Source organism: Rhinopithecus roxellana, chromosome 12 (assembly GCF_007565055.1).
Source record: "Rhinopithecus roxellana isolate Shanxi Qingling chromosome 12, ASM756505v1, whole genome shotgun sequence".
Taxonomy (NCBI): Eukaryota; Metazoa; Chordata; class Mammalia; order Primates; family Cercopithecidae; genus Rhinopithecus; species Rhinopithecus roxellana.
The window spans coordinates 30,022,026-30,049,345 of record NC_044560.1 but is presented as its reverse complement, the minus strand read 5'-3'; the positions used below and the strand labels follow the sequence as shown (position 1 = coordinate 30,049,345).

General features: G+C 52.9%; 1 protein-coding gene and 1 long non-coding RNA gene across 7 annotated transcripts in view; one reads left to right on the top strand and one right to left on the bottom strand.

Annotated features, from left to right (window-relative positions):
• The window catches only part of KCNAB2 (potassium voltage-gated channel subfamily A regulatory beta subunit 2), a 111,869-nt gene that overhangs the window by 20,966 nt on the left and 63,583 nt on the right, over positions 1–27,320 (top strand). For 2 of the 6 annotated variants that reach the window (XM_010357412.2, XM_010357410.2), the window contains exons 1-3: positions 11,356–11,759; positions 25,266–25,394; positions 26,577–26,618. In XM_010357412.2, coding sequence (XP_010355714.1) covers positions 25,318–25,394; positions 26,577–26,618 — 119 coding nt within the window. In that variant the 5' untranslated portion in view covers positions 11,356–11,759; positions 25,266–25,317. Of the gene's footprint in view, positions 1–11,355; positions 11,760–25,265; positions 25,395–26,576; positions 26,619–27,320 lie in introns of those variants that run through there. The other 4 variants (XM_010357411.2, XM_010357409.2, XM_010357414.2 and 1 more) reach the window with 3 other exon arrangements.
• LOC115900801 lies at positions 9,981–11,271 on the bottom strand. Its single transcript, XR_004060457.1, has 2 exons — positions 11,023–11,271; positions 9,981–10,424 (listed from the first exon to the last, which is right to left on the bottom strand). It is a non-coding gene; the product is annotated as an uncharacterized LOC115900801 (long non-coding RNA).

Here is a 27,320-nt window from a genome sequence, read left to right as displayed (position 1 = left end):
GCTTATTTCATTTCAGTGCAGGAGGGAGAAAGAACACACAGTCTGTATGAGCAACTCAAATCAAAAATAAATGAGGCAAAAGAGTCACCAAAAATAGTGTGGCATTAGAGACAGCAGTCTGCGTGGCTCGGCCAGCTGTCCTCAGCTCTCTGCCGGCAAGCAGCACCACAGAGAGGGCTGCGAGGATGCCTTGATGCTGTTTACTCCAGAGAAGATCAACCTGATGCCTGTGATCTGATGAGAAGTCACAATTGCCAGCAGGGAAGGTAGCACAGAGGGGACACACAGGGCACCCAAAGGCGCCTGGCATCCTCTCCTCCTCCCCTGTCACCCTCACCAGGCAGTGAGGTCAGAGGCTAGGCTAGCAGGCAGCATGGGAACCACTTGGCCAGAAAGTTTCCTCTTTGACCTGAAGGAGTTCCCCTTTCCAGACTCAAGAGTGTCCCCGCAGAAGGGCAGGGTTGTGGCTTGGGCCCATGTGGGGCTCCAGCCCCCTGAGGAACAGAACAGCATGTACTGTGCACAGCATGAGGAGTTGCACTTTTGCCTTCATTTTATTACAGACGGGATCACCTTCCTTTTTTTTTGAGATGCAGTCTCACTCTGTCACCCAGGCTGGAGTGCAGTGGCGTGATCTCAGCTCACCACAACTTCCACCTCCCAGGTTCAAGTGATTCTACTGCCTCAGCCTCCCAAGTAGCCAGGACTACCGGCGCCTGCCACCACGCCCAGCTAATTTTTGTATTTTTAGTAGAGACAGCGTTTCACCGTGTTGGCCAGGCTTGTCTCAAACTCCTGACCTCCGGTGGTCTGCCCACCTCGGCCTCCCAAAGTGCTGAGATTACAGGCATGAGCCCCCATGCCTGGCTTCACCTTCCTTTTTTAATGTGTCAGAGGTCTGCAAATTATGGCCCAGGGGCCAGATCAGGCCCACCTTTTGTCTTTGTGAATAAGGTTTTATTGGAACACAGCTACGCCCTTTCATTTACGTATTTGCTGCTTTTGCCCCCAGAGTTGAGTAATTGTAACTGAGATGGACTGGCCCGAAATGCCTAAAATATTTACTGTCTGTCCCATTACTGCAAAAGTTTGCCCTTCCCTGCCATAGCTGCTTAAGCACCCTGGGGAAGCGTCCTGTCCACTGAAGAAAGCTCCAGTGTCCATGGGGCTTTGGTCAGTGTTGGTTTTGCTATGCTAATGTTGATTTGGAGCTTTAGAGATTTTTGGTTGATTAATTGGTTGGTTGGTTTTTTGGGGTTTTTTTTGAGACAGGATCTCAATGCATCACCCAGGCTAGAATGCAGTGGTGCAATCATGGCCCAGTGCAGCCTCCACCTCCCTGGATTCAAGTGATCCTCCCACCTCAGCCTCCCAAGTAGCTGAGACCATAGGCATGCGCCACCATGCACAGCTAATTTTTGTATTTTTTTTTTGTAGAGACGGGGTTTTACCATGTTACCCAGACTGGTCTGGAACTCCTGGGCTCAATCTGCCCACCTCAGCCTCCCAAAGTGTTAGGATTGCAGGTGTGAGCCATCACACCCAGCCCCTAGAAATGGTTTTATTTAAAAAAGAAAGGCGATTCTGCAATAATGAGGTTTCTCTGATGCAAAGAACATCTTTTGTCCAGAGACATTTAGTCACTCAATGAGCCTCAAACCCCACTGTGAAGGAAAGCACTACATTCCGGCCACTAGCACCCACCTGCCGCCTGCTGACAGCTTCAGCTTTCAGAGCGAAGGAGGCTTTCCACAGACTCCCGGGGGCCAAGCAGGGTCCCCCTGGCCACGCTGCTGGGCCACCCTCCAACATCTCCGAGTGAGGGGTGTGTGGGACTCCACAGGCCAGGGCTCGGGGAGGACCTCCTCGCTCCTGGCGGGTCCTTTCCTGGGATGCGCTAACGTCCCTTGGCTCTCCTCCAGCTTCCATGAATCACAGTGGAGCTGTTTAAACCTGGGGCTGTGAGAATGTGTCAATGTGTCCACCCCCTTGAGACCACAGGGCTTTCAAGACAGAGCATCCTTTCAATAGACCGTGGAGCCAAGTACTGAATCTGATGAGGCGTTTTCACCAGGCCTGTGTGAAACACTTAAAAATTGTGCATAACATGTAACTGGACCGGTATCTACCAGAAAACAGTGCAAGGAGCTTTTAAGCCATGAGGTTTGCCTCTGTGGGAAGGCTTTGGGGTGCTGCTCACACGTAGCATGACTCAGGTGGGGCAGACAGTAGACAGTGGCAGTGACACTGCAGTGACGCTGCGGATTGTGGACACTAGCACGTCCCACTGGACTTCTGCGTGAGCCCCCAGACAGGAGCTTGACCAGTGTCAACTGGACCTCCTGCATCTGATCCTCCCCCAGAGTGAGGTTTTGAACAGGGATGGGCAGAACGCCACAAATCACACCGCTGCTGAAATAGGTCTGTCTTCTGGGTACCGGTTATGAAAGCTGATTTGTGTGTCACATCCCCAGGAGAGGAGGTTATGGTCTCACAACAGGAAAACCCAGCAGAATCTCATGGTGGGCTGGAAACTCAACAAACCGCCTAAAACCCACCAAATACTGTGACCAGGAGTATGCATGGAGACAGTGCCAAGCTCCGTACAGGCCATCTCACTTCAGTGAGACCCCTCCCACCCCCAACCAAGAGAGAGGAAAAATCCTAGACTCAGGCCCACAAGGACGGGCGTATAGGGCCGGGGACGCGGGGTGCATAGAGCAGAGGCATGGATTCTGCAAGGTTGTGTGCAAAGCAGATGGAGGAGCACAGGTGTCTGGAGGGGAAGCATGGCTTTCTTATTTAGCTTTTTTTGAGACGAGGTCTCACTCTCTTCCAGGCTGGAGTGCAGTGGCGTGATCTTGGCTCACTGCAGCCTCAGGCTCAGGCCATCCTCCCATCTCAGCCTCCCAAGTTGCTGGGACAACAGGTGCACATCACCATACCTGGCTTTTTTTTTTCTCTCTCTCTCTTATTTTTAGTAGAGATGGGGTTTCAGTATGTTGCTGGGCTAGTCTAGAATTCCAGGGCTCAAGAGATTCACCCACCAGGCATGGGTGGCTCACACCTGTAATTCCAGCACTTTGGGAGGCCAACGCAGGCAGATCACTTGGGGTCGGGAGTTCAAGACCATCTTGGCCAACATGGTGAAACCCCGTTGTAAAAATACAAAAATTAGCTGGGCATGGTGGCAGGTGCCTATAACCCCAGCTACTCGAGAGACTGAGGCAGGAAAATTGCTTGAACCTGGGAGGTGGAGGTTGCAGTGAGCCAAGATCGTGCCACTGCACTGTAGGCTGAGTGTCAGAGTAAGACTCTGTCTCAAAAAAAAAAAAAAAAAAAAAAAAAACTTGGCCTCCCAAAGTGCTGGGATTACAGGCATGAGCCACCATGCCCAGCCAGGCGTGGCCTGAAAAGCTATATTCCTGGAAGAGATGTTGTCCTGGAGCAGGGTTCAGCAAAATTTTTATTTTATTTTATTTTATTTTGAGACAAGACCTCGCTCAGTTGCCTAGGCGGGAGTGCAATAGTGCAATCATAGGTGACTGCAGACTTGACCTGCCAGGCTCAAGCAGTCTTCCCACCTGAACCTCCCAAGTAGTTGGTACTACAGGCACACACCTGTAATCCCATAGCTGTAAACCACACCCAGCTAATTTTTTTGTAATTTTGTAGAGAAGATGTCTCACTGTGTTGCCCAGGCTGGTTTTGAACTCCTCAGCTCAAGCAATCCTCCCACCACAGCCTCCCAATCTCAAAGTGCTGGGATTACAAGCACGAGCCACTGCACCCAGCCAGGCAAATGTTTTCATAGAGGACCAGATAGTCGATGTTTTCAGCTTGCAGGAAATTCAGTCTCTATTGCAACTACTCAGGTCTGCTATAGTAGCGTGAAAGCAGCTATGGGCAATATGTAAATAGGTGCTGTGTACTGAATGTTTCTGTCCCCCAAGATTGATAGCTGCAGCCCTAATCCTCAATGTGATGGCATTAAGAGGTGGGGCCTGGGAGGTGATAAGGTTTAGATAAGCTCAGGTCTTGCTCTGTTGCCCAGGCTGGAGTGCAGTGGCATGATCATGGCTCACTGCAGCCTGGACCTCCTGGGCTCAAGCGATCCTCCAACCTCAGCATCCCAAGTAGCTGGGACCACAGGTATGCACCACGACGCCCAGCTAATTTTTTTGTCATTTTGGGGTAGAGGCCTCATGACAGCACTAGTGCCTTGGTAAGAAGAGGAAAAGGCCAGAGCTCCCTCCCTACTCTGTGTGGAACAGCAGGAAGGAATTCTGTCTACAAGGCAAGAGAGAGCCCTCACCCGGAACCCCATCAGCCAGGACCCTGATGTTGGATTTACCAGCCTCCAGCACCGTGAGACAGAAATGTCTGTTGTTTAAGCCACCCAGGTTGTGATATTTTGTTATGGCAGCCCCAAGCTCACTAAGATAACAAGATAGCTTGGCTGCATGCCAATAAAACTTTATTTATGGATGCTGAGATTGGAACTTTATATAAATTTTGTGTGTTATGAAATGTTATTCTTCTTTTGGTTTTCTTTCATTTAAAACTGTAAAAATTTGACTTGGCACAGTGATTCACACCTGTAATCCCAGCACTTTGGGAGGCTGAGGCAAGAGGACAGTGTAAGGCCAGGAATCTGAGACCAGCCTGGACAACATAGCAAGACTCTGTCTCTACAGAAAAATTTTAAAATTAGCCGGAGGTGGTGGCACACACATATAGGTTCCAGCTACTTGGGAGGCTGAGGCAGATGGCTCACTTGAGCCCAGGAGTTCAAGGCTGCAGTGAGCTGTGATCATGCCACTGCACTCCAGCCTAGGCAACAGAGCAAGTTCCCTTCTCAAAAAAAAAAATTAAATGAATTAAATAAAACTATAAAAACTATTCTTAGCTCAAGTCTGCACAAACACAGGTGACAGGCTGGCGCAGCAGTTTGCCAACCCCTGTCCTGGAGCAAGGAGGGAAGCCGTCATGCTGCACTCTTTGCTGGCCAGCTGGCGTGCAATGCTGCTCAGGTTCTGGGTGCCTCTGTCATTTTAGGAAGGATGTGGCAAACAGAAACGCCATTAAAAGAGGGTAGCAGGGTGCTGATGTTCCAGAGAAACTGCTGAATGATGACTAATTAAGGCTCTCGAGTTGGGCACTGGAGCACCGGACTTCCTGCTCTCCAAAGCCCAGCTTGGCGGCCTCGACCTCAGCATCTTCAATGGTACAGTACTGCCCCAAGGCCGACCTATAAGGTTTGGGGAGGGTCCAGTGTCACAGCCCATGCGTGGCACGCGTTGCACAGCATCAGCCAAAATTATATTGATGGGCTTAAGTCAGAAACCTTGTGTGGAAGGAGGGAAAGAAGCAAGGATTGCTCACGAGAACAGAGGGCCCGGTTGTAGATGGGGTGAACTACAGCGGCTGTCCTCAGATGCTCCAGGGATTGTTCTAGACAGAGAGACTCACTTCGTTGTCAGTCTTCAGAGGGCAGAGCAAGCCCAGCAGGTGAAAGTGATGAGGAAGCTGGTTTCCAATCAACATGTAAAGGATCATGTCGTTATTTCAGTTGTCCCCAGTGGGATGATCTGCCTAGAGTTTCCCACAGGTGGAGGCAGGGAGACCCATAATGTGGCGGTCTTGCGGAGGGTGTCATGCATCCCCCGGAGCCCCACACCTGGGATCCCATCTCCGCATGCTCGGAGGTCTCACGACGTGTGAACCTAGTTATCTTGGGGGATGTGCCCCCTCCCCACAGTCCTGGCCCAGAGGAATGAGGTTGCATCAAAGCAGATTGATTCAGTAGTTGATCCTTATGTTGTAGAAATAACTAGAAGCTAGAAGGAGAACCACTGTGAGGTCCCCATTAAGCTGGAGGAGAGTTTTGGTGGTCCCCAAAACTCTCCTGGCTCGGGATTTCATTCTGTGTTCAGGACCACCTGCTGCAGTACAGTCTCCCACCTCAGCCTCTCAGACTGCCACCTCCTGCCCCGGATCCGGCCTGAGATGCCCCCAGCACCACCCCTGCTGAAAACAGAAGCAGGCCTGGATACTCAGCCTCTTCCGTGACAAGAACGCACCAGGATTGCGTCCCTTTCCAAGCAGAACTTTTCCGAAGCCCCACCCTCCAGGACTCGGGTTATAGACCGCCACAGGCCACCCCAGCTGGAAGAAAATTCAGGAAATATAGGGGTCATGGGTAACAGCTGGGCCAGCCGGCAACCGTATCTACCACATTTTTAAATTTTTTATTTTTATTATTTATTTATTTTTGAGAATCTCGCTCTGTCACCCAGGCTGGAGTGCGATGGTGTAATCTTGGCTCACTGCAACCTCCGCCTCCGGGGTTCAAGTGATTCTCCTGGTCAACCTCATGAGTAGCTGGGATTACAAGGGCCCACCACCATGCCTGGGTAACTTTTGTGTAGAAATGGGGTTTCATCATGTTGGCCAGGCTGGTCTCGAACTCCTGACCTCAGGTGATCCGCCCGCCTCGGCCTCCCAAAGTGTTGGGATTACAGGCGTGTAATCCCACCTGTAAACCTGTAAGGCCACTACGCCCAGTCTAAAATTTTTCTTTTTTTTTTTTTTTGAGAAGGAGTGGCGCATCTCAGCTCACTGCAAGCTCCACCTCCCGGGTTCCCGCCATTCTCCTGCCTCAGCCTCCCGAGTAGCTGGGACTACAGGTGCCCGCCACCTCGCCCGGCTAAGTTTTTGTATTTTTAGTAGAGCCAGGGTTTCACCATGTTAGCCAGGATGGTCTCGATCTCCTGACCTCGTGATCCGCCCACCTTGGCCTCCCAAAGTGCTGGGATTACAGGCATGAGCCACCGCACCTGGCCTAAAATTTTTATTTTCATATATATCTTTTGAGACAGGGTCTCATTCTGTCACCCAGCTGAAGTACAGTGGCACAATCACAGCTCACAGCAGCCTCGACCTTCCAGGCTCAAGCCATCCTCCTGCTTCAGCCTCTGAAGTAGCCTGGACTACAGGTGCACACCACAATGCCCAGCTAATTTTTTTGTTTTATTTTTTGTAGAGACAGGGTTTCTCCATGTTGCCCAGGCTGGTCTTACATTCCTGGGCTCAAGCAATCCACCCACCACGAGCTCCCAAACTGCTGAGAGTACAGGTGTGAGCCACCATGTGCCATGTTTATTGATCCATCTTAAGTATTTGACTTAAACGTGTACACCCAGATGTGGAGCTGCTGTTGGCTCCATGATGCAGAAGTTTCTTCTTCTTTTTTCCCAGTTTTTTCTATTGTGGTAAAAGTACATGTAGAGGCGGAGCTTGCAGTGAGCTGAGATCCGGCCACTGCACTCCAGCCTGGGCGACAGAGCGAGACTCCGTCTCAAAAAAAAAGTACATGTAAAATGTGCCATCTTAACCACTTTTAAGTGTACAGTTTAGTGGTATTAAGTATACAATTCAATGGTATTGAGTGTATAGTTCAGTGGTATTGAGGGTAAAGTGCAGTGGTATTGAGTGTATAGTTCAGTGGTATTGAGAGTAAAATGCAGTGGTATTGAGGGTATGGTTCAGTGGTATTGAGGGTATAGTTCAGTGGTATTGACGGTAAAGTGCAGTGGTATTGAGGGTATGGTTCAGTGGTATTGAGGGTATAGTTCAGTGGTATTGAGGATAAAGTGCAGCAGTACTGAGGGTATGGTTCAGTGGTATTGAGTGTATAGTTCAGTGGTATCGAGTGTGTAGTTCAGTGGTATTGAGGGTACAGTTCAGTGGTATTGAGGGTACAGCTCAGTGGTGTTGAGGGTACAGCTCAGTGGTGTTGAGGGTACAGTTCAGTGATACTGAGGGTACAGCTCAGTGGTGTTGAGGGTACAGTTCAGTGGTGTTGAGGGTACAGTTCAGTGGTATTGAGTGTGTAGTTCAGTGGTATTGAGTGTACAGTTCAGTGGTATTGAGTGTATGGCTCAGTGGTATTGAGTGTACAGCTCAGTGGTATTGAGAGTACAGCTCAGTGGTATTGAGTGTACAGTTCAGTGGTATTAAGTACATTCATAATATATGCACTACCATTACCACCATCCATCTCCAGAGCCTTTTTATTCTCCCAAATGGAAATTCTGTCCCATTAAACTGGAACTCCCCATTCCCCCTCCCCTGCGTCTGCAGACCACCATTCTACTTTCTGTCTCTATGTGCATGACTACTCTAGGGACCTCAGATAATTGGAATTGTACAGTATTTGTCATTTTGTGACTGGCTTATTTTACCTAGCAGAATGATCTCGAGACTCATCCATGTTGTACCGTATGTCAGCATTTCCTTCCTTTGTATGACTGAGGGATGTTCCATTGCATTGCTTGTGTGTGCCACATTTTGCTTATCTCTCTCTCTTTTTTTTTAGACAGGGTCTCGCTCTGTCACCCAGGCTGGAGTGCAGTGGCACGATCTTGGCTCACTGCAACCCCTGCCTCCTGGGTTCAAGTGATTGTCATGCCTCAGCCTCCTGAGCAGCTGGGATTACAGGTGCCTGCCATGACATCCAGCTAATTTTGTATTTTTAGTAGAGACGGGGTTTCGCCATGTTGGCCAGGCTGGTCTCGAACTCCTGACTTCAGGTGATCTGTCCGCGTCAGCCTCCCAAAGTGCTGGGATTACAGGCGTGAGCCACCATGTTCAGCCTTTGCGTATCTTTTTATCCATCAGTGGACATGGGTTGTTCCCATGTTTTAGCTATTGCAAATCATGCTGCTATGAACACACGGGTACAAATATCCCTTTGAGACCCTGTTTGCAATTATTTAGGATATATCGCCAGAAGTGGAACTGCTAGATCATATAGTGATTCGATTTTTAGTTTTAAAAGAACAACCATACTGTTTTCCACAGTGGCTGTACCATTTTACATTCCCACCAATAGTGCACAGGGTCCCCATTTATCCACATCTTGCCAACCCTTATTATTCTGGACTTTTTTATAGCAGCCATCCTAATGGCTGCGAGGTAGTGTCTCATTGTGGTTTTGACTTGCCTTTCCCTAATGGTTACTGATGTTGAGCATCTTTTAATATGTTTATTAGCCATTTGTGTCTTGTCTTTGGAGAAGTATCTATTCAAATCCTTTGCCATTTTTGTAATTGGAATGTTTGGTTTTCTGTTGAATTTTGTTCTCTATGTATTCTGGATATTAATTCCTTATCAGATACGTGATTTGCAAGTATTTTCACTCACTCTGGGTTGCCTTATTACTGTTGCTAGTACCTTCTATTTTTATTTACCTATCTATTTATTTATAGAGCTGGATCTTGTTATGTTGCCCAGGCTGGAGTCCCAGTGGCATGATCATAGCTCACTGTAACCTCAAACTCCTGGGCTGAAGGGATCCTCCCACCTCAGCCTCCTAAACTGATGCGACCACTGACATGCACCACCACGCCTAATTTTTTTTTTTTTTTTTTTTTTTTTTTTTTTTTTTTTGAGATGGAAAGTGTCACTCTTGTTGCCCAGGCTGGAGTGCAATGGCATAATCTAGGCTCACTGCAACCTCTGCCTCCTGGGTTCAAGTGATTCTCATGCCTCAGCCTCTTGAGTAGCGGGAATTACAGGTACCCACCACCATGCCCAGCTAATTTTTGTATTTTTGGTAGAGACAGGGTTTCACCATGTTGGTCAGGCTGGTCTCGAACTCCTGACCTCAGGTGATCCACCCGCCTCGGCCTCCCAACTTTCTGGCATTACAGGCGTGAGACACCACGCCCAGCCTCCTGGCTAATTTTTAAATTTTGTGTTAGAGATTGGGTCTCACTGTGTTGCCCAGACTGGTCTCAAACTCCTCACCTCAAGCAGTCCTCCCACCTTGGCCTCCAGCTCCAGGTGTGAGCCACCGCACCCAGCCAATAGTGTCTTTTAAATGAAGTATCTCTAACTGCCACTCAGCATTTACCAGTCAGTCACCTGCCTTCCTGGTCCAAAGAAACTTTTTTAAAAAAGAGTTGGCAAGTATCTGAAAATACAATTTGTTTTTAAGAGCCAGGAATGAAGCTGAGGTTTGAGGGCTGGTTCACTGTGTCTGAAACTGCAAAGCAGCCAGTGAGGTTACTTTCACAGCTTCCAACTTTTACCTTTGCTTGTGAGATGCAGCATCCGCAGCTGTGGTCTGTGACAGCCGTGAATACAGTCTGTGTTTGGAGACCCACAGAGTCCGGGCAACATCTCCGTGCTGGGGGCCACGAGGATAACGGCTGTGCTCTGGCTCTGGGAGGCAGTAGAGGTCACTTGTCCAGAGCCAGAGGTCCATGGGGGGCTCCAGGGCGGCAGGTCAAGGTGTGTGTGAGGAAAGAACCCCGATTTAGAGCTGGACACACCGAGGCTGTGGTTCCGGCTTTGCCACTAATTTCACCAAGCGACCTTGGATGTTCTTTAATATTCTTGGGCCTCGATTTCCCCATCTGTAAAAACCATGTCGCGGCCAGGGCTGGGGGCAAGGCCCAGAGCTGGCTCAACATGGGTCGCTGTCCCCCAGCTCTCCTCATGGCGCCTCGCTCTTTTCATTTTCCCATTTGTTCGCCTTCCTCCTTCTCCCTTCTCCCTCCTGTTCATCTCTCAACACCTCTGCTTTCTTTCTGAGCACCCAGACTATTTTATTTTCCCTTCCTTTTCCTCTTTCTACCTCCCCTAACCACGGTCTTTATCTTTATCCTGCCGGGAACACACAGCAGCTCCCCTGGTGTAGGCTTCAGAGCTGTGTGCCCACGCCAGGAGAGGGGGTGCCAGCCTCCCTCCTGGAATCACACGGGGGTGGCCTGGGACAAGGGACTCAACACAGTGCAGGTGGCCGGCACCACGGGAGATGGCACGTTCCACCCAAGTCCTCCCTTTGCTTGGCACCCCGAAGAGCTTGGGCTCTCCCCAGAATGAGTCACCAGAGAGCCTGGCCCCAGGCTCAGCAGCTGGCATGGGAGGGAGGAGGGGCCTCCCCAGGAAGGAATGGCAGAGCAGGGAGACGCCACAGGGCGGGAGAAAGACCCCCGCAGAGGGTGCTCTTACCTCTGGCCCATCCTCCCCAGGGCCACCTGTCCCCTCAAAGTGGCTGCCCCCTCTGTGTCCTGGCAGAGAGACGAGAGATGGAGTGGCAGAGACTGCCCTCGGCTTCTCAGCAGTACACAGCTCAGAATGCACTTTGGAGTCAGCCAGCCCTGAGTCCAGGGTTCTCGGACCCTCCGTGTTGTCACCTGTGGCATGGGGGACAGCAGTACCCCTTCCCAGGGCAGCAGGGAAGATCAGATGAGGGAACTCAGGTAAAAGGTGGGCAGCTGATCCTGGCACATGGCCGATTCCGGCACACAGTCGGCAGCAGTGAGGGGAGCTCTTCGACATCACCAGAACCCCCTGCCCTGAGAAAGGGGCTCCTGGGCCGACAGGGAAGGTCTGACTCCTACTCCGGAGGGGCTGCTAGGGGACAGGCCCGGGCTGCCTCCTCACAGCCACCTGCTCCCTGTCCTCCACCTGCCTCCTGCTGCATCTGGCCGCTGCTCAGCCAGGAAGTTCGGGGTGTCGGGCCCTCCCACCTGGGTCACGCGCTAGGCATGCCTGAGAGCAAAGGCCACGCCCCAGCACCCCATGCCTTCTTGGCCCTGCGGCGACAGTGCATGGCTCTGGCACGCACTGCACCAACTTCCTGTTGGGTGCTGTGGTCCCAAGGCTTTGCAGCAGATGTGTGACCTGGCATTCCCCTGAGTGCTCGGAAAATGGCCTTGTCTCCGGTTGTTCCCGTTCAGGAGCAGGTACCTGGGGTGCTCAGGGGATCCGGTTTTTCAGGATGGGTTTTCTATCTGATGGGTGGGCAACCCCAGCTCCCTGAGCAGGGCTTAGGTGCCCCCATAATGTCCAGGGTTAATTGTGCCAGCCTGAGCCCCTGAGCCCCACGTGCCCCCCTCGGGATTGGCCTCAGCCTGGGGTGAGCTGACCCCAAAGACACTCTGCCCAATACAGCCCAGCCCGTCACTGCTTCCTGTTGCTGCTGCTGGGCAGAGTGGGCCTGGCACCCAGCAGAGATGTCTGACTGCTGCACATTCTCCACTGGCTTCTGCTTTCATCCCTGGGGCGATGTTGAGGGAGACACCGGGAGATGGAGAGCCCCTGGGGCCACCTCTGTCCCTCTGCAGGGGGAGAGCCCTGCCCATCTTGTCTGCTCTCTCCCGGGAAGCCTTGGCCTGGGGATTCCCATCTCTGAGTGGAAGGCGCGAAGGCCCCTGCCTTGAACGTGGATGGTATGGGTCCCCAGTCCCTCCTCTCTCCCCTCATCCTTCGGGCTGAGCACAGGGCAGTGGTGGGGGATGAAGGCCCCTCAGACCCCTTCCCCACCCTGCAGCCCCTTGCACAGCCCTGAGGTCACTGTCCCGGAGGGGAGGGCAAAGGGCTTCTTGGTGATGGCTTCCTGCATCCCCTCTCGCTTGCCTCCTCCACTTCCCCTGGGCAGGATATGGGTGCAGGGTGTGGTCATGGAGGGAGGAGGCTGTAAGCCTCCTGGGGGACACATTTGTGTGTGTGTGTGTGTGTGTGTGTGTGGCTGAAGGGAGGAGGCCGGGGACCTGGGCGGGCAGCTATGGGGACTCCGAACCATTGAGGGCTCCTGCTGCCTCTGCAGGGGACAGGCCCAGCCAGCTACTGAGTGAGCAGCCTGCGGCAGCCCTGACTCACTGCCAGTCACGCTGTCTATGCTGTGCTGGGGGTCCCCGCCACCCAGTACCAGGTGAGCGGCCCTGCACGGCACCGTACCTTCCACCTGTGGTCACTGAGAGGCAGGATGGAGCTAGGGCAGGCACGTGAATTTTTTGGCTGTGGTCTATTTTTTGTTCATTGCAGCATTGATTAGATGTGAATGTGAACTGTTCTTGCAGTCTAGACCTGTGGTGTTTGTAATCGGAGAACAGGAATTGAACATTGCTTTAAAGAGATTGAAATTTCTAGCCTGTGATCTTCTTGAAAATTGTTACTGAGGCGTTGACGTGATGTACCATCAAAGGCCCCATTTGGCAGTCATGACCTTGGGCACCGTGGTTAGGTCCTGATGCTTCTGCTGTTGCCTGAACCATGTGATATCTGTCACTGTGCCACTGGTCCCCTTGGCTCAGGCCTCAGGAGATTGGAGGAGAGACTGAGGTTTCTCCGTGAGAAACACAGGGAATCCTGACTGGGATCTCCAATCTCTAGTAAGGTTTGCACAGTTCTTGTTGCATTTCTTTGGCTGCATCTGAGCCAAAGTCTGGATGGAGCTGTCGGGGAACTGGGTTATGTTGACCTCCCAACCCCTGCCCACCCTCTGGGGCTTCCTTATGATAAGCGGGCCTTTCTGCCAGGCCCCCAGCATGACCCCCCAGGCTGACGACCCCCTAGGGTCATGACCCCTAGTGAACTCAGAGTCAGCACCTGCCTTTATTGCAGCATCGACCCTCTGCCATCAGATCCCGCTCAGGGAAGGAATGGGCTCCTGTTGGGCGCCTGCTTCTGGGTGAGAGAGGAAGTGTGTGTTGTGTAAGTGCCCTTCTGTGTCATGCGGTTTTGAGCAGTTGCACACCTCTTCCTGTCTCCACTGGAAGCACAGTCACCGCCATGGCTCCTCCAGGCTCTGGCCTGCAGAACAAACAGAACATGGTTTTGTGTTACACAGTAGTCACGGCAGATACTTCAGTGGCATGGGGGACCTCCAGGGTTCCAGAAGCAATGTACAAAATAACATCAGTTCAACAAGCAGGTGCTGGAGTCCTTGCCCCGAGGCCTTCCGGAAGACACCCAGGACATCACACCCAGCCCGGAACAGCCCCACTCTCTCCATCCCTTCGGCGATGTTCACTGGGCATTACCACATGCTGGTGGCCGCTCTGGGTGCGGGGGCACATCCATGAGGGAAAGAGATGAAGCTCCCTGCCGGGAGGAGCTGACCCCCAGCAGTCTTACGGGATATGGGTACAGATATGAATCTGGGGGAGAGTCCATTGTTGGTGTTGCGTCACTGACCTCCAGGATGGCCTCCAGGGACCCCGCCTCCTGGTGTCCACTGTCCCCATTGTATTAGGGTTGGCCTTTTGAAAGCTGTGAGTCTGAGTCGCCTGGCAGACAGATAAGGAATACAAGGTGATCATTCTTAAGACCTCAGGGATCTGCAGACCAGTCTTCTGGAAGCTTTGAGCTTCAGGATGATTCAGAATTTGGATGCAGCCACAGAAAGCCTAAGCGCCACAGGTCCCGCCATGACACCCTGAGGTGGGGGCTCACACTTGGGCATGGCTGGTCACATCTATAAAAGATGAGCCTTCACTTTTATAGAGGCTGAGGCGGGCGGATCACAAGGTCAAGAGATCAAGATCATCCTGGCCAACATGGTGAAACCCCATCTCTACTAAAAATACAAAAAAATTAGCTGGGTGTGGCGGTGTGCACCTGTAGTCCCAGCTACTCAGGAGGCTGAGGCAGAATTGCTTGAACCCAGGAGGCAGAGGCTGCAGTGAGCCAAGATCGCACCACTGCACTCCAGCCTGGGCAATTGAAGAGACTCCATCTCAAAAAAAAAAAAAAAAAAAAGATGAACCTTTTCTGGGAAAGTGGAAAAGACAGAGAAGCCTCCTGACAGCCAAGGAGACCAGCAGCCAGAAGAGCAGATGTTGTAGCAAGGCTGAGGACCCTCAAACACTGATTTTCCCAGTAAGCCCAGGGTGCACCATACAAGAGCAGCTTTACCTGCCGTCATGCAGATGGCACAGATGTCCAGGAAGCAGCTGTGGTCAGTGACTCCCCAGGAGGCACTCCCAGACCTGGGGCCAGAGCCTTCCCTGCATCTGTGCCTGATGTGACATCAGGGCAGGGCACAAGCTAGTCCCAGCTCCTGCGGCTCCCACGGCACACCCCTCCCTGTTAGCACACTGAGTCCTCCCTCATTATCATCCCATTTTACAGATGGAGAAACTAACACAGGGAAGCCTGAGCGAATTGCCCAAAGTCATAGACCAGCACATGGCAGAGTGAGGACTCCAGTCAGCCCCAACTCCAAAGCCCAGATCCAAACCAGTGAGGGCCTAACCTCCTTCCTTGGAGCCCAGACTGATCACCTCAGTCACCCAAAGAGGTTGGAATAATGTCATCAACCAGCTCCCAAAGAAGATAGGAGCATGTGCAGTCCGTAATGGTAAGATTTCAGCTTAGAGACGGATCCTCTCCAGCCTCAAAGTACTGACTTTGGATCAAGACTTCTCACTAAAGGAAAGTTCCAGCCAGCTCAAATGTTTTGTACTCCAGAATCTACAATAAAGAGACAGATACTGCCTTTTGCAGGACCTGGAAGTAGGTTTCCAGGTACCCACCGGACTTCTAATTCAGTGTTTATAAGTATGACCCTGGAGATTAAAGCAAAGCAGAACTTGCTCCCTGGAGCCCTGGGGTTCAGCGCTAAGGTGAATTCTGTATAATGATGCTGCTGGCGGCTACAGCAAGCATTTATTTATCATGTACTCATGGGGCAGCTGCTGGTTCCACGTCACAGAGAAGCTGGGGTTGTCTGGTCTAGGTGGAGTGGCTCTTGTGTATGTAGCAGGGTGGACTGGGGCATGTGTGTCCCATGATGATGGCAGAGGCTCAGGGGCAAGTCTCCTGTGACTGAGGCATCTGCTCACCTTCCAGTTACCAAAGCAAGTCACATGGCTGCACAGGAGGGCAAGGCCGGGAGTTCACCCCTCTGATGTGTGTGTGTGTGTGTGTGTGTTTGTGTGCATATGTACGTCTGTCTTTTTGCGTATTTGTGTATATGTGTGTATGTGTGCATATGTGTGTATATGTGTGTACATATATGTGTATGTCTATATGTGTGCACGTATGTAGGTATGTGTGTATGTGTATGTATCTGTGTATGTGTGTAGGTATGTGTGATGTGTGTGTATATGTATGTACATGTATAGGGGTGTATGTGTGTTTGTGTGTATGTGTATATGTATGTGTGTGTGTAGGCGTGTACATATGTTTGTAGATGTCTGTGTGTTTGTGTGTGTAGGTATGTGTGTGTGTGTGTGTACGTGTGTGTATGTCTGTGAGTGGGTACGTTTGTATGTGTGTGTAGGTGTGTGTGTGTGTGTTGGGAGAGGCGGCAAAGTCACACAGCAAAGGACATGGATGCTGGGAGAAGTGAGGCATTGGGGGTCAGTAACTCTACCTCCCATACCCTCATGCCCTCCCTATGTAAATCAGGTGCCAGCTCCCTCAACCAGAACATGTGGGTAACCGTAACAGGTTGTCCCCATACCAGGTCAAATCAGAAAGTGTCTTTGATTATTTTGTGTCTCTGTCCTTGACTCCTGGGCTCAGTCCTGACCTTCCCTTGTGGTTTCTTGGCTTAAGCCATTCATTTATTTCCTCTTACCTGGGTGCACTGACTTCTTCCCAGCTCATGCAAGCAGTTCAAGTGGCTCTGGCAGGGTACAGATTCCATCTTTGACGCTGAGGTTGAAGGAATCAGAGACAGTGCCCCCAGAGCTCCTACTCAGACCCCCAAGGGCACATTTGGCCCCAAAATAATAGTCATTTACCGTTAGCATCAACAGAGAAATTGTGGTCCCAGGCCTCCCATTCTGCAGATGAGGAAACTGAGGCTCCAAGAGAGGCCCTTGCCTTGGTTGGCTGTGCCCCAGGGAGTTTTGCTCCATTTATCCATTTAGTCTGGGGCTGCTCTTCCTTGTGTGCCCTTGCCTAGACTCATGTATGGGTCCACCTTTTCCAAAAAACTGCCAGCCTGGGCCGGATGCAGTGGCTCACGCCTATGATCTCAACCCTTTGGGAGACTGAGGCGGGAGGATAGTTTGAGCCCAAGAGTTTGAGACCAGCCTGGGCTGCAGAGTAAAGCCTCATCTCTATAAAAATAATAATAATAATAATAATAATAATAATAATAATTAGCCAGGCTCGGCCACGCACATCTGTGATCCCAGCTCATTGGGAGGCTGAGGTGGAGGGATCCCTTGAGCCCCATGGGTCGGGGCTGCAGTGAGCCGTGATCATGCCACTGCACTCCAGCCTGGGGAACAGAGCAAGACCCTGTCTCAAAAAGGAAAGAAAGAGAGAGGGGCATGGGGCAGCATGGGGAGGAAACTGCTCGCCCTAAATCTCATGACCCAGGCTTGCCCCAGGAGCCAGAGTCCCATAAAGGGGTGCTGTGGGCCTTCCATCAGTCCCTGAAAGAGTCTCACCAGTGATGCCTTCCTGGGGCTGTGGCTTTGATGACAGTTCAAGACCCGCAGGATTCCTTTCTGTGTTTAAATAAACTCAGCTTCCTGTCCTCTCACCAACTCTGCATTCAGAGCCCAAACTGGCAACATATTTGGCCTTTCTAGAAAAACTACAGTTTTGAAAACACCTCCACTTGGGGGTCATAGGGGAACCGAATATTCACACAACCTTCAAGAACCCTCCCTGTGATTTCTGGTTAATCATGAAAAAAAAGAAAGAGCTGTGGCCAGGTGCAGTGCCTCGTGCCTATAATCCCAGCACTTTGGGAGGCCGAGGTGGGCAGATCATGAGGTCAAGAGATCGAGACCATCCTGGCCAACATGGTGAAACCCCATCTGTACTAAAAATACAAGAATTAGCTGGGCATGGTGGCACACACCTGTAGTCCCAGCTACTTGGGAGGCTGAGGCAGGAGAATTGCTTGAACCCAGGAGGCAGAGGTTGCAGTGAGCCGAGATCATGCCACTGCACTCCAGCCTGAGCGACAGAGCAAGACTCCGTCAAAGAAAAAGAAAGAAAACAAAACAAAAGAAGAGAAAAGAAAGGGAAGGAAAGGAAGGAAAGGGAAGGAAGGGAAGGAAAAGAAAGAAAAGAAAGAAAGAGCTGTACCCTGGCAGACACCACCTTAACCAAATGACCAGACCTGGTCTCGTCCTCGATGGGCAAACGCGCTTGTTCGCCCCTTCCTGGATGCATGAGAAGGACAAGACCTCCCCAGAAAGGTTCAGCTAAATTGAATCCCGAAACTGCAGTCAGACAAATCCAAACTGAAGGACTGCAGGACAGATGACCTGAACTTTTCAAAAAAGGTCAGTGTCATAAAAAACAAAAACGAAAAAAATGGGGGGTTGTTTCTAGGTTGAGAGATGAGAGAGAAATAACCAACACCATTTGTGAGCCTTGAATGGATCCCAGATTTTTGTAAAGCTGTAGGAGTTATTTTGGAATAATTAGGAACACCCAATAGAGGATCAGGCAATATTGAACTAAGTATCTTAGGTGCAGTGCTGGTGGTGTGGTTAAGACAAAACTCTCAGATGAGTGCTGAGATATTGAGGGGTGGAGCTCAGGGGATTGCAACGCACTTTCAGACAGTTCGGAGAAAATGTGTGCGCATGTAGGTGTGTGCGCATGTGTGCGTGTGGGTGTGTGCGTGCGTGTGGGTGTGTGTGTGCGTGTGGGTGTGTGTGCATGTGTACATATGTGTGCGTGTGCATGTGCATTGCATGTGTGCCTGTATGTGTGCATGTGTGTGCATGTGGGTGTGTGCACGTGTGTGCGTGCGTGTGGGTGTGTGTACATGTGTACATATGTGCATGTGCATTGCATGTGTGCATGTGTGTGCATGTGGGTGTGTGTGCATGTGTATACCTGTGCATGTATGCATGTGCATGTGTGTGCGTATGTGCGTGGAGAGAGAGGAAAAGGGAAGGAGAGGAGCGGGAATGCATACAAGTGAGACAAGAGGTTAACAATTGGTGTGTGATTGAGATGAAGAGTATATGGGTGTTTATTGCTATTCTAATTATTTCCACTTTTATGAGGTTTGAAAGTTTTCAAAGTAGTAAGTTGGTAGGAAGAAAGAAAATGCCCACAGAGGGAGCCTACCGACCTTCCTAGGTCCCCTGTCTTTGTCAGCCAACCACATAAAGGGGAAGAGCTGGGATTTAATGACCGGATTCCTTCCTGGGCTCCAAGCATTTTCACATCTTGCTTCTCTTTGCTCCATGAGAAGTTGGGCAGGCCTGTGGAAATGCTCCATGCTTCAGTTTCTCCAAATCTAAATCCAGAAGATTTGCTCCAGGTCACACACAGACCAAGTGGAAGTGGAGCTGATGGGAGGGACCTAGCCTGTGGGCTCCCTGCGTGGACCCTGGGCCCTGCACCCCATCAGCTGCTAGGCTCCCCTCTTGGGTCTGGTGTGTTGGCAAGCGGTTTCTGAAGCCTGTTCTCCCAAGTCCTGGCGGTGTCAGGGAGCCCAGGGCCACCCAGCTTAGCCGTGTCTGCCTCCCTCTGTGCTGAAGGAGCCACTGCACCAGCCTGGAACTCACAGCATCCCCCTTAGGATGTTGGCTCCACAGGGATTGGCTGCTTGGCAGATACAGTCGCTCCTGATTGGACAGTGGCGTCTGCAACTCGAGAAGGTGGACTCTGGGCTCTGCCTCTGTGTGTCTTACATCCTGAAATGCAAAGCAGGGGCTGTGGGGAAATCTCACCATCCCCTCCTCCCCTGTGAGGTGGCAAAGGTGGTGGAACCCTGGTGAGGATTGACACAGAGGCTGTGCTCGTGGCCCGCAGTTCCTTGTAACGTGGCCATCAAACGGCGCACAGTTCCCGCCTGTGGCTGCTAGCACAGATGCAGCCTGGCCTCGGGTCAACACTTCTCGGAGTCCAGAGGGTGAGGAGTGGAACAGGTGGCCTCCTAGGGACGCCTCCCCCAGAGTGACCAGCGGTGCCACTTGTCCCTGCACCTGGAGCTGCCCTGAGCACCCCCACTGGACACAGCAGGCATTGCACCCTCCGGAGAAAGCTGCCCTTGTTCCATATGCGAGCCCGTCCCCAGCGCCGTGGGCCGTGCTACCTGCAGTAACGCAGACCGCGAGCCCCAGCTGCCTCTCCAGTGCTCTCTCTGCTCCAGCCTTCAGCAGGCTGGGTCACAGAGGCATCCACCCACTCATTCGTTCACTCAACAAATAACCTGTTCCGTGTCTACTAGGTGCCAGGCACGGCTGGGAACCAGCAGACAATACTCCCTGCTTTCCCGAAGCCGGCATCTTGGTGGGCAGACGGCATAAACGAGACAAGTAGGTGGAGGAGAAGGCCTGTGAGCAGGTGACAGGCACTGGGGAGAAACAGCCCAGGGGAGGGACCAGGGAGCATGGGGGAGACGGGGACTGCAATGTGAGGGAGGTGTCCAGGGAAGACCTCCATGAGAAGGTGACCTTGGCGTAAAGAGGCAAACGTGGGAGGGGGCTCAGGCAGACCGTGGTGGTCAGAAGTTGAATTCGGGCAGGAGGAGGGGGAGTGCATGAAGCCCTGAGGTGGGAGTGAATCTGTCTGCTGGGTTCACACACCCCCAGGGAGACAGTGTGGCAGGGGCCAGTGTGTGAGGGACTCAGCAGGGGGATGTGGCTAGAAAGGTTGTGGACCGACTGTTGAGATTGGACTTTGGCTCTGAATGGAATGGAAGCCGTTGGAAGGTTTGGAGCAAAGCAATGACATAATCTGACTTATGTTCTGGGAGGATCACCCTGGCTGCATAGAGTCAGCCAGTTGGGGTGGAGGTGGGCGCAGGGAACGCTGGGAGGAGCAGCACGAGAGCCAGTGGCGGCCTGGGCCTGGGAGAAGACAGGGAGAGGCACGGGCCCCTGGCCCAGGGCTGGATTGGATGTGGGAGGCGGGACATGGGAAGAAGGGAGGAATCAGGGTGACTCCCGGGGGTGGGACTGACACCTGGGAGGGTGGGGAGCTCTTTACTCAGCTGAGACCACCCTGGGAAGAACTGGGCTGGGGGTGAGGGCAGTCGGGAGCTCAGTGTCTGACTCGGGAATCCGAGGCACACATTCCTCACCCTCATAACTGAGCCACACAGGCAGGGAATAAACAGCTCTGGGGTTCACAGGGTGGAGTCTGCAGCATAACGACAGAGTTCAGAGCCATGAGATGGGCAAGAATCTGAGGGGTTTCATGGGGATGGAAAAGAAGAGGTTCAAGGCCTGAACAAGGGCAGCCACTGGAGGACAGAGAGGAGCAGGAAGAATCCCAGGAGACTGAAAAGGGGTGGCCGGAGGGATGGGAGGGGGGCATGGAGTCCCGGGAGCTGGGGAAGCTGCAGGCAGCACCTCTGTCGCCCTGATAGGATGGGCACCACTGGACCTAGCAATGAAGAGGTTACCGCGACCTTGGCAAGTGCTGCTCCCATGGAGTGGTGAGGGCAGAGGCTGATTGGAGACAGTTTATGAGCTGGAAGAAGGAGAGGAATCACAGACAATTGAAGGAAAACTTTTTGAGGAATTTTCTTGTGAATGGAAGGCGAGAAACAGTGGAAAAGAAAGTGGGTCTAAGAAACTGTGCTTTTTAGGCCAAATGCCTAAAAATGGCTCATGCCTGTAATCCCAGCACTTAGAGAGGCCGAGGCGGGCGGATCACTTGAGGTCGGGAGTTCAAGACCAGCCTGGCCAACATGGTGAAACCCCGTCTCTACTAAAAATACAAAAATTAGCGAGGCATGGTGGCGCACGTCTGTAATCCCAGCTACTCGGGAGGCTGAGGCATGAGAATCACTTGAACCCGGGAGGCAGAGGTTGCAGTGAGCCGAGAGCATGCCACTGCACTCCAGCCTGGGCGACAGAGTGAGACTCTGTCTCAAAAAAACACACACACACACACACACAAACAGAAACTGTGCTTTTTGTTTTCTTTGGAGATGAGAGAAATAACTCATTGGGTGCAGCTGGCAATGCCTCCTGAAGAAGGAGGAATGGGATTGAGTGGGTGTGGGGCTGGGGGCGGCCACATGGCCATGGACACTGTGGAGCCGGTTCACTGGGTAGCCACAGGAAGGAAGGAAGGCGGCTTTGAGCACGGATCGCGTCCCTGTGTGGGGAAGGTGGCTTCTGGTTGCTTGTGTTTTCTCAGGGGTCTGGGAAGCAGCAGTGGCAGCGGAGGGTGGGGTGGGAAGGGAGGAGCTGCGAGGTGTCCCCTGAGCCTGGGAGAGAGGATGGCGTAGAGCAGGTACCCACAGACTCTTTCTGTAAAGGACCGGGTAGTAAATAATTTAGGCTTTGCCAGCCAGCCAGTCTGTTGCAGCTCCTCAGCCCTGCCCTTGGAGCTGAAAAGCAGCCTGAGAGGATTCATAAACAAACGGACATGGAGGTGTTCCAATAAAACTTTATTTACAAAAACAGGCAGCAGGCTGGCTCTGGCCTGCTTAGACTCCTGGCCCTCGACCTTGCTTCCAGGCCAGGGGTCTTCAAAGCGTGGTCCCTGGGCCTGCAGCATCAGCATTACCCGGGACTTATGAGAAATGCAGATTCTTGGACCCTACCCCATATTCATGGAACCAGTGACTCAGTCCCTGCACTGTTTCCAACCCAAGTTGAGTTTGTGATTCCAGAATTCTGGAAGTTAGCTCAGCAGCTAGACCCAAGAGAGAGTGAGATGTGGGGTGGGCTACACACCCTGTTAAAGGCACAGGCATCCCAGCCCCCATCCCCTTCTGCAAGCCTGTGTGAGGACATCCTGCCTCCTATGGGCCATATTTGCTTATGCAGCCTCCATGAGGGCTCCCTGGGGATGGGCTGTGGAGACGACTCTGCTCTCAGCAGAACCCTCCACTCCGCAGCCTTGGTTTCCTGTCCACATCCCTCAGCTACTCAGGGGAGCCTGGGGGCAGGAATTCCACTGCTTATAGGGGCAGCCTCCCACAGCAGTAGGGCTCAGCCAGTGTTCCATGCATGAAGAAATGCACTGTCCTCTGATCAAAAGCATAGCATCTTTAGGAGTTTAACGACGGTTTTTTAACGACTTTAGTGAGATGATTTGATTTCCTGCCTCTGAGTCATCTAAGAGCAAAATGTGTGAGCTGCTAATGGGCTCAAAGAGAGGCTGCCCTTGAGGCCCCTCTAGCCCCCCAGTACTGCAGGGATTCAGTCACCCCAAAGCCAGGTAACCAGCCTTGGCCTCTCAAAGCTCTGGGATTACAGGCGTGATCCACCATGCCTGGCCTGAATGAGGGTCTTTAAGAATAAAACTCCAGGGGCTCGTCACCAAGCCCCACCACTTCCTCTGAGGTTAGCATGGTGCTGGATCTTCTCTGCATCTTCTATCTTTGTTTTTGGTTTTCATTTTGGTTTACTTGAAACAGGATCGCCCAGGCTGGAGTACGATCGTGGCTCACTGCAGCCTCGACCTCCCAGGCTCAAGCGATCCTCCCATCTCAGCCTCCTGAGTAACTGGGATTATAGACATGCACCACCACGCCCAGCTATTTTTTTTATTTTTTTGTGGAGACCAAGTCTCTACAAAAAAAAGTCTCTATGTTGCCCAGGCTGCTCTCGAACTCCTGTGCCCAAGTGATCCTCCTGCCTCGGCCTCCCAAAGTGCTGGTATTCCAGGCTGGTCCCATTTTACCAGCAGGTCCGCACATGGGCGCACGTCGCTCACTCAGAGGAGACCTCGGTGATTAGGGAGACCTAGACCTGCGCTGCCTGGACCCCAGGGACAGAGGCTGTTTGTGAATCGCCTCCCTTACTTTGCTTTTCTTCCAAGGAAGCCGGCTCCCTGGTGACAGGAGGTCACTGTTCTGGAGAAAAAGAAGAGGGGGAAAAACAAAGCCAATCCACCACTTGGCTAAGTGTCAGGTTTGCCACCAATTTCATGGGTTGCTGTGGACGGGCGGGGCTATGTTTTGAGCCCAGGCTATCCCTTTGCCCATGGGTGCAGGACCACATTATTTTGGATCAGGGGTCCTTTGTCCTTCCAGAAGCCGAGCCCTGTTCCAGGCGTGGGGGTGCGGCAGCAAGCAAGACCCACAGAACCACTGCCCTCCTGGAACGCACCCCCCCAGAGAGGGAACTGGAGCACCACAGACCCGTGTGCAGGCAGCAAGGGCATGGTGTCGGCTAGGGAGTGGCAGGGTCCCGTGAGCCTCACAGTCAGGGCTCATGGCGCTAAGAAACACTGCAGCAAGGGTGCAGTCAGTAGAAGGAGCCGCAAGTACAAGGGTCCACAGACAGTGTGAGCTCAGCCTGCTGGGAAGGCCAGGGGCCTGGGCTGAGGGCCAGGTGGCAGAGCGTAGGGTCCTGGGGGGCAGTGCCTGGGAGAGGGAGGAAAGAGGATGGGACCAGATTCGCTTTGGAAATAGAAGCCCCAAGCCAGCAGCCAGCCGGGTGGAGCAAGGCATGCAAGGCTGAGAGGGTTCAGGAGGCGGTCGGGGGAGCCACTGGGAGGGGACCCAGGAGTTCAGGTGAAAGACAGCAGTGGCTCAGCCCAAGGGTGGAAGCCGGAGAGGTGGGTGGACGGCTGGATATTGGCAGCCGTGCTCATTATCAATGCTGCTGTAACAGCTCTTCACAAACCCTGCATCTTCAAACCGCCCAGAACGTGATCTCCTGGTTCCTGTGGGTCAGGTGTTGGGGCAGGGCAGGGCTGGGTCTGCTGTTTTGGGACTGCTGAGCTGCAGTCAAGGTGCTGGCCAGGACTGGGCTCGCCTTGGAAACCTCTGGTAGGAAAGGATCCACCTCCAGGCTCCCTTGTTCGTTTGAAGGACTCCTTTCCTTGGGCTGTTCGGCCGAGGGCTCAGCTTCTCACCAGCTGTGGGCCGGAGGCTGCCCTCAGTTCCTGCCCCATGGGCCTCTCCAACACCACAGCCAGGACGGACAGTCTGTAGCAAGACAGAAGTGACAGTCTTGCCATTACCTTTGCCATGTTCTGCTGGTTAGAAGCGGCTTGCTAGGTCCAGCCCACACTCCAGGGCAGGGGCTGCCCAGGGGCAGGAATCCCAGGAGCTGGGGACATCAGTGGCATCTGACAAGCTGCCTGACTTAGGAGCTCAGTGGCAGCACCAGGAAGCTGCACTGGGCTCGAGTAAGGGCAAGGGACAGTGTCAGCGATGACCCTGGGGGACAGCAGTGCACTCAGGAGCTCAGAAAGTGCACAGATGCCCCCTGGGCGGTCTCTTCTGCACCATGTGAGCAGCAGAACCTATACCTATGGCTTCAGAACAACAGCTGGGCTGGTGTGGAAGGACCCCCATGACATGTAGGGTAGGAATGTGGAGTGATGAACTGTGGAGACCCTTCTCACAGTTGTCACCTGCTCTCCAGTCCCTCCTGAGCCCATGGGCCTGCCTGCCTGCTGTCTGTCTGCCTGTCTGTCTGTCTGTCTGCTGAGGGACTCCCCGATACCCTGAACCCAGACAGTCTCCTAGGCCTTTGTGATCCTAGAGTCTCCTGGCCGAACCTGGTTGATCTTTTTTAACCACCACCCTCTTCCCCTCCCTTATTTTGCTTTTCTTCCAGAATTTTCCCACTGTAAAAAATCCAGCAGGTCTGAACAAGTAAGGCTGGCTCCATGTATCCAGAATCAACGACGGGCTCCCCAGCTCGGCTCTCCCTGCGGCAGACGGGCTCCCCCGGGATGATCTACAGGTGACCTCCCACCCCCTCACTCAGGCCCCTCCCAGGGTCAGTCCTGCCTCCAGGAGGGGTTCCCAAGGCCACTGTCCTCCCCTCTGGAGGAGGAAGGGCCCAAGCAGGGCCCACAGTCTTCTGCCTTCCACGGGGTTTCGAGGTGCACGCCGGTGAGCGTTTTCTCCAAGAAAGGAGCAGGGGCTTTAAAACCCAAGTAGGAAAGAAAAAGCAAAACTTTTCCAGGGGGTTTGAGCCAGAGTAGACTCCTTTCTTGTCCCTGACCCTTCCAAAATATCTCGTTTGAGCTTAACAGAGAGGCCCGACAGTGAGTGCAGGGCCGACCCCAGCATTCTGTTCCTCCCACTTTATACATCACGGGCCCTGTGGCCCCGCCAGTTTCCCCTGAGCGAGGATCACGACCTTGTAGGCCTTTGGGGAACCACGTCTACCGGTTTCCCAACACCGGAGGGAGTGGGGACAACCAGATGTTCCCAGGGCACCCTGACCACCTCCTTGTGGAACTCACTTCCGCTTGCGGCCCTGGGTGTTTCTGTCTGCACCATAGACAGCGCTGAACGGCAGTGCTAGCTGCAGAGGGCGTTCAGTGAGAGCTGAGCCTCTGGGGACAGAGCACAGAACCCATGAAAGATGCAGGCACAGGCAGTACCCCAGCAGCCCATTGGTCTTGGGCAGCCAGACCTTTCCAGATAATCATTGGGGCATGAGCCAGAGCCCATGTCTGTGACAGCCACAGGGAAAGGCAGTGTCTGTCCTAAAAAGAGCCCAGCAGGCACGTGCGGGCTTGCCAGCATGCGGGCTCTCTGCACATCTGGGTTGGAGGGTTTTGAGCCATTGCCCACAAGCATATTGCAAAGCAAGTCCTGAAGCACGTGCAATCCAAACCAACCCTCACCCGGAGGTTCACCACGGAAAACAGGGCCTGGCATGGAAGGAGCCCTTGGTGTCCAGAAAACTGGCTCCGGCTCTCTGCCCATGGCCACCGGGTGGCGCTGCTGCAGAACGTTTGGCACCCGGCGTGCATCCTCACAGACTGCCCTGAGCAGGCAGCTGGTGGGGGCCCGGGGGCACGGGACGTTGGTGGTGCTTTCTGACCTGCACCTGCTGGGGTTGATGCCAACTATGGACTCTCTCTCTTCTCTCCCTTTCTCCTTTTTCTCTTTCCTCCATTGCTGTCCGAAGTACTCGGTATGGGAGTCCCAAAAGACAGCTCCAGTTTTACAGGTAATGAGTCTTCATTCTCCCTAAAACCCAGCAAGCCGAAGGCCAAGGAGTGGGTGGGAGGACTGCACCCTTGCCGAGCAGGGTGTGCTGGTGTTTTCTGTGAAGCCAAAGCCCCCTGAGACCCCCAGGCTCTGCTTGTCACCCTCTGTGCCTACCCCCACAGGACACTGTGCAACGTCCTGATGGAAAATGTGAAGTCAGGTTAATTGTATGTGTTGATCTGCCAGAAGTTTGCTTTGATTTGAGCAAATGGGCTTTTGACGACTGCCAAGCTCTCAGCCAAATCTACCGTTAAAGCTTCACTCATCAGGCAGTGCGGGAGACGCCTTCCTGTGGTCGCCGGCTTGTGCTGCTTCTGTTATTAGAGTACAGGACGTGGCGAGCCCATCCGTTCCCCCTTTGCCTGTGGGTTTGAGCTGATCTGGAACTCACAGAGCTCCTCAGGCTCATTTGAAGGTTAATGCCTGCTTGGGAGTGTGCAGTATTGATATGACTTGATTAGTGACATCTTTCTGATGTGTTTCTCCGTTGGTGAATTAACAAACCGGGCACATTCACCTGGCAAGAGACCATGCCCCAGCGGGATGTGGCATCAAGATGCCAGGCTTAGGGCCCCACAGGGTGCTCTCGGGGAGACCCGTTCCTTCCCCTGGGCTGCCTCTCCCTCACCTGTAACGCAGGGGATGCGTGTTCTTGGTGCAG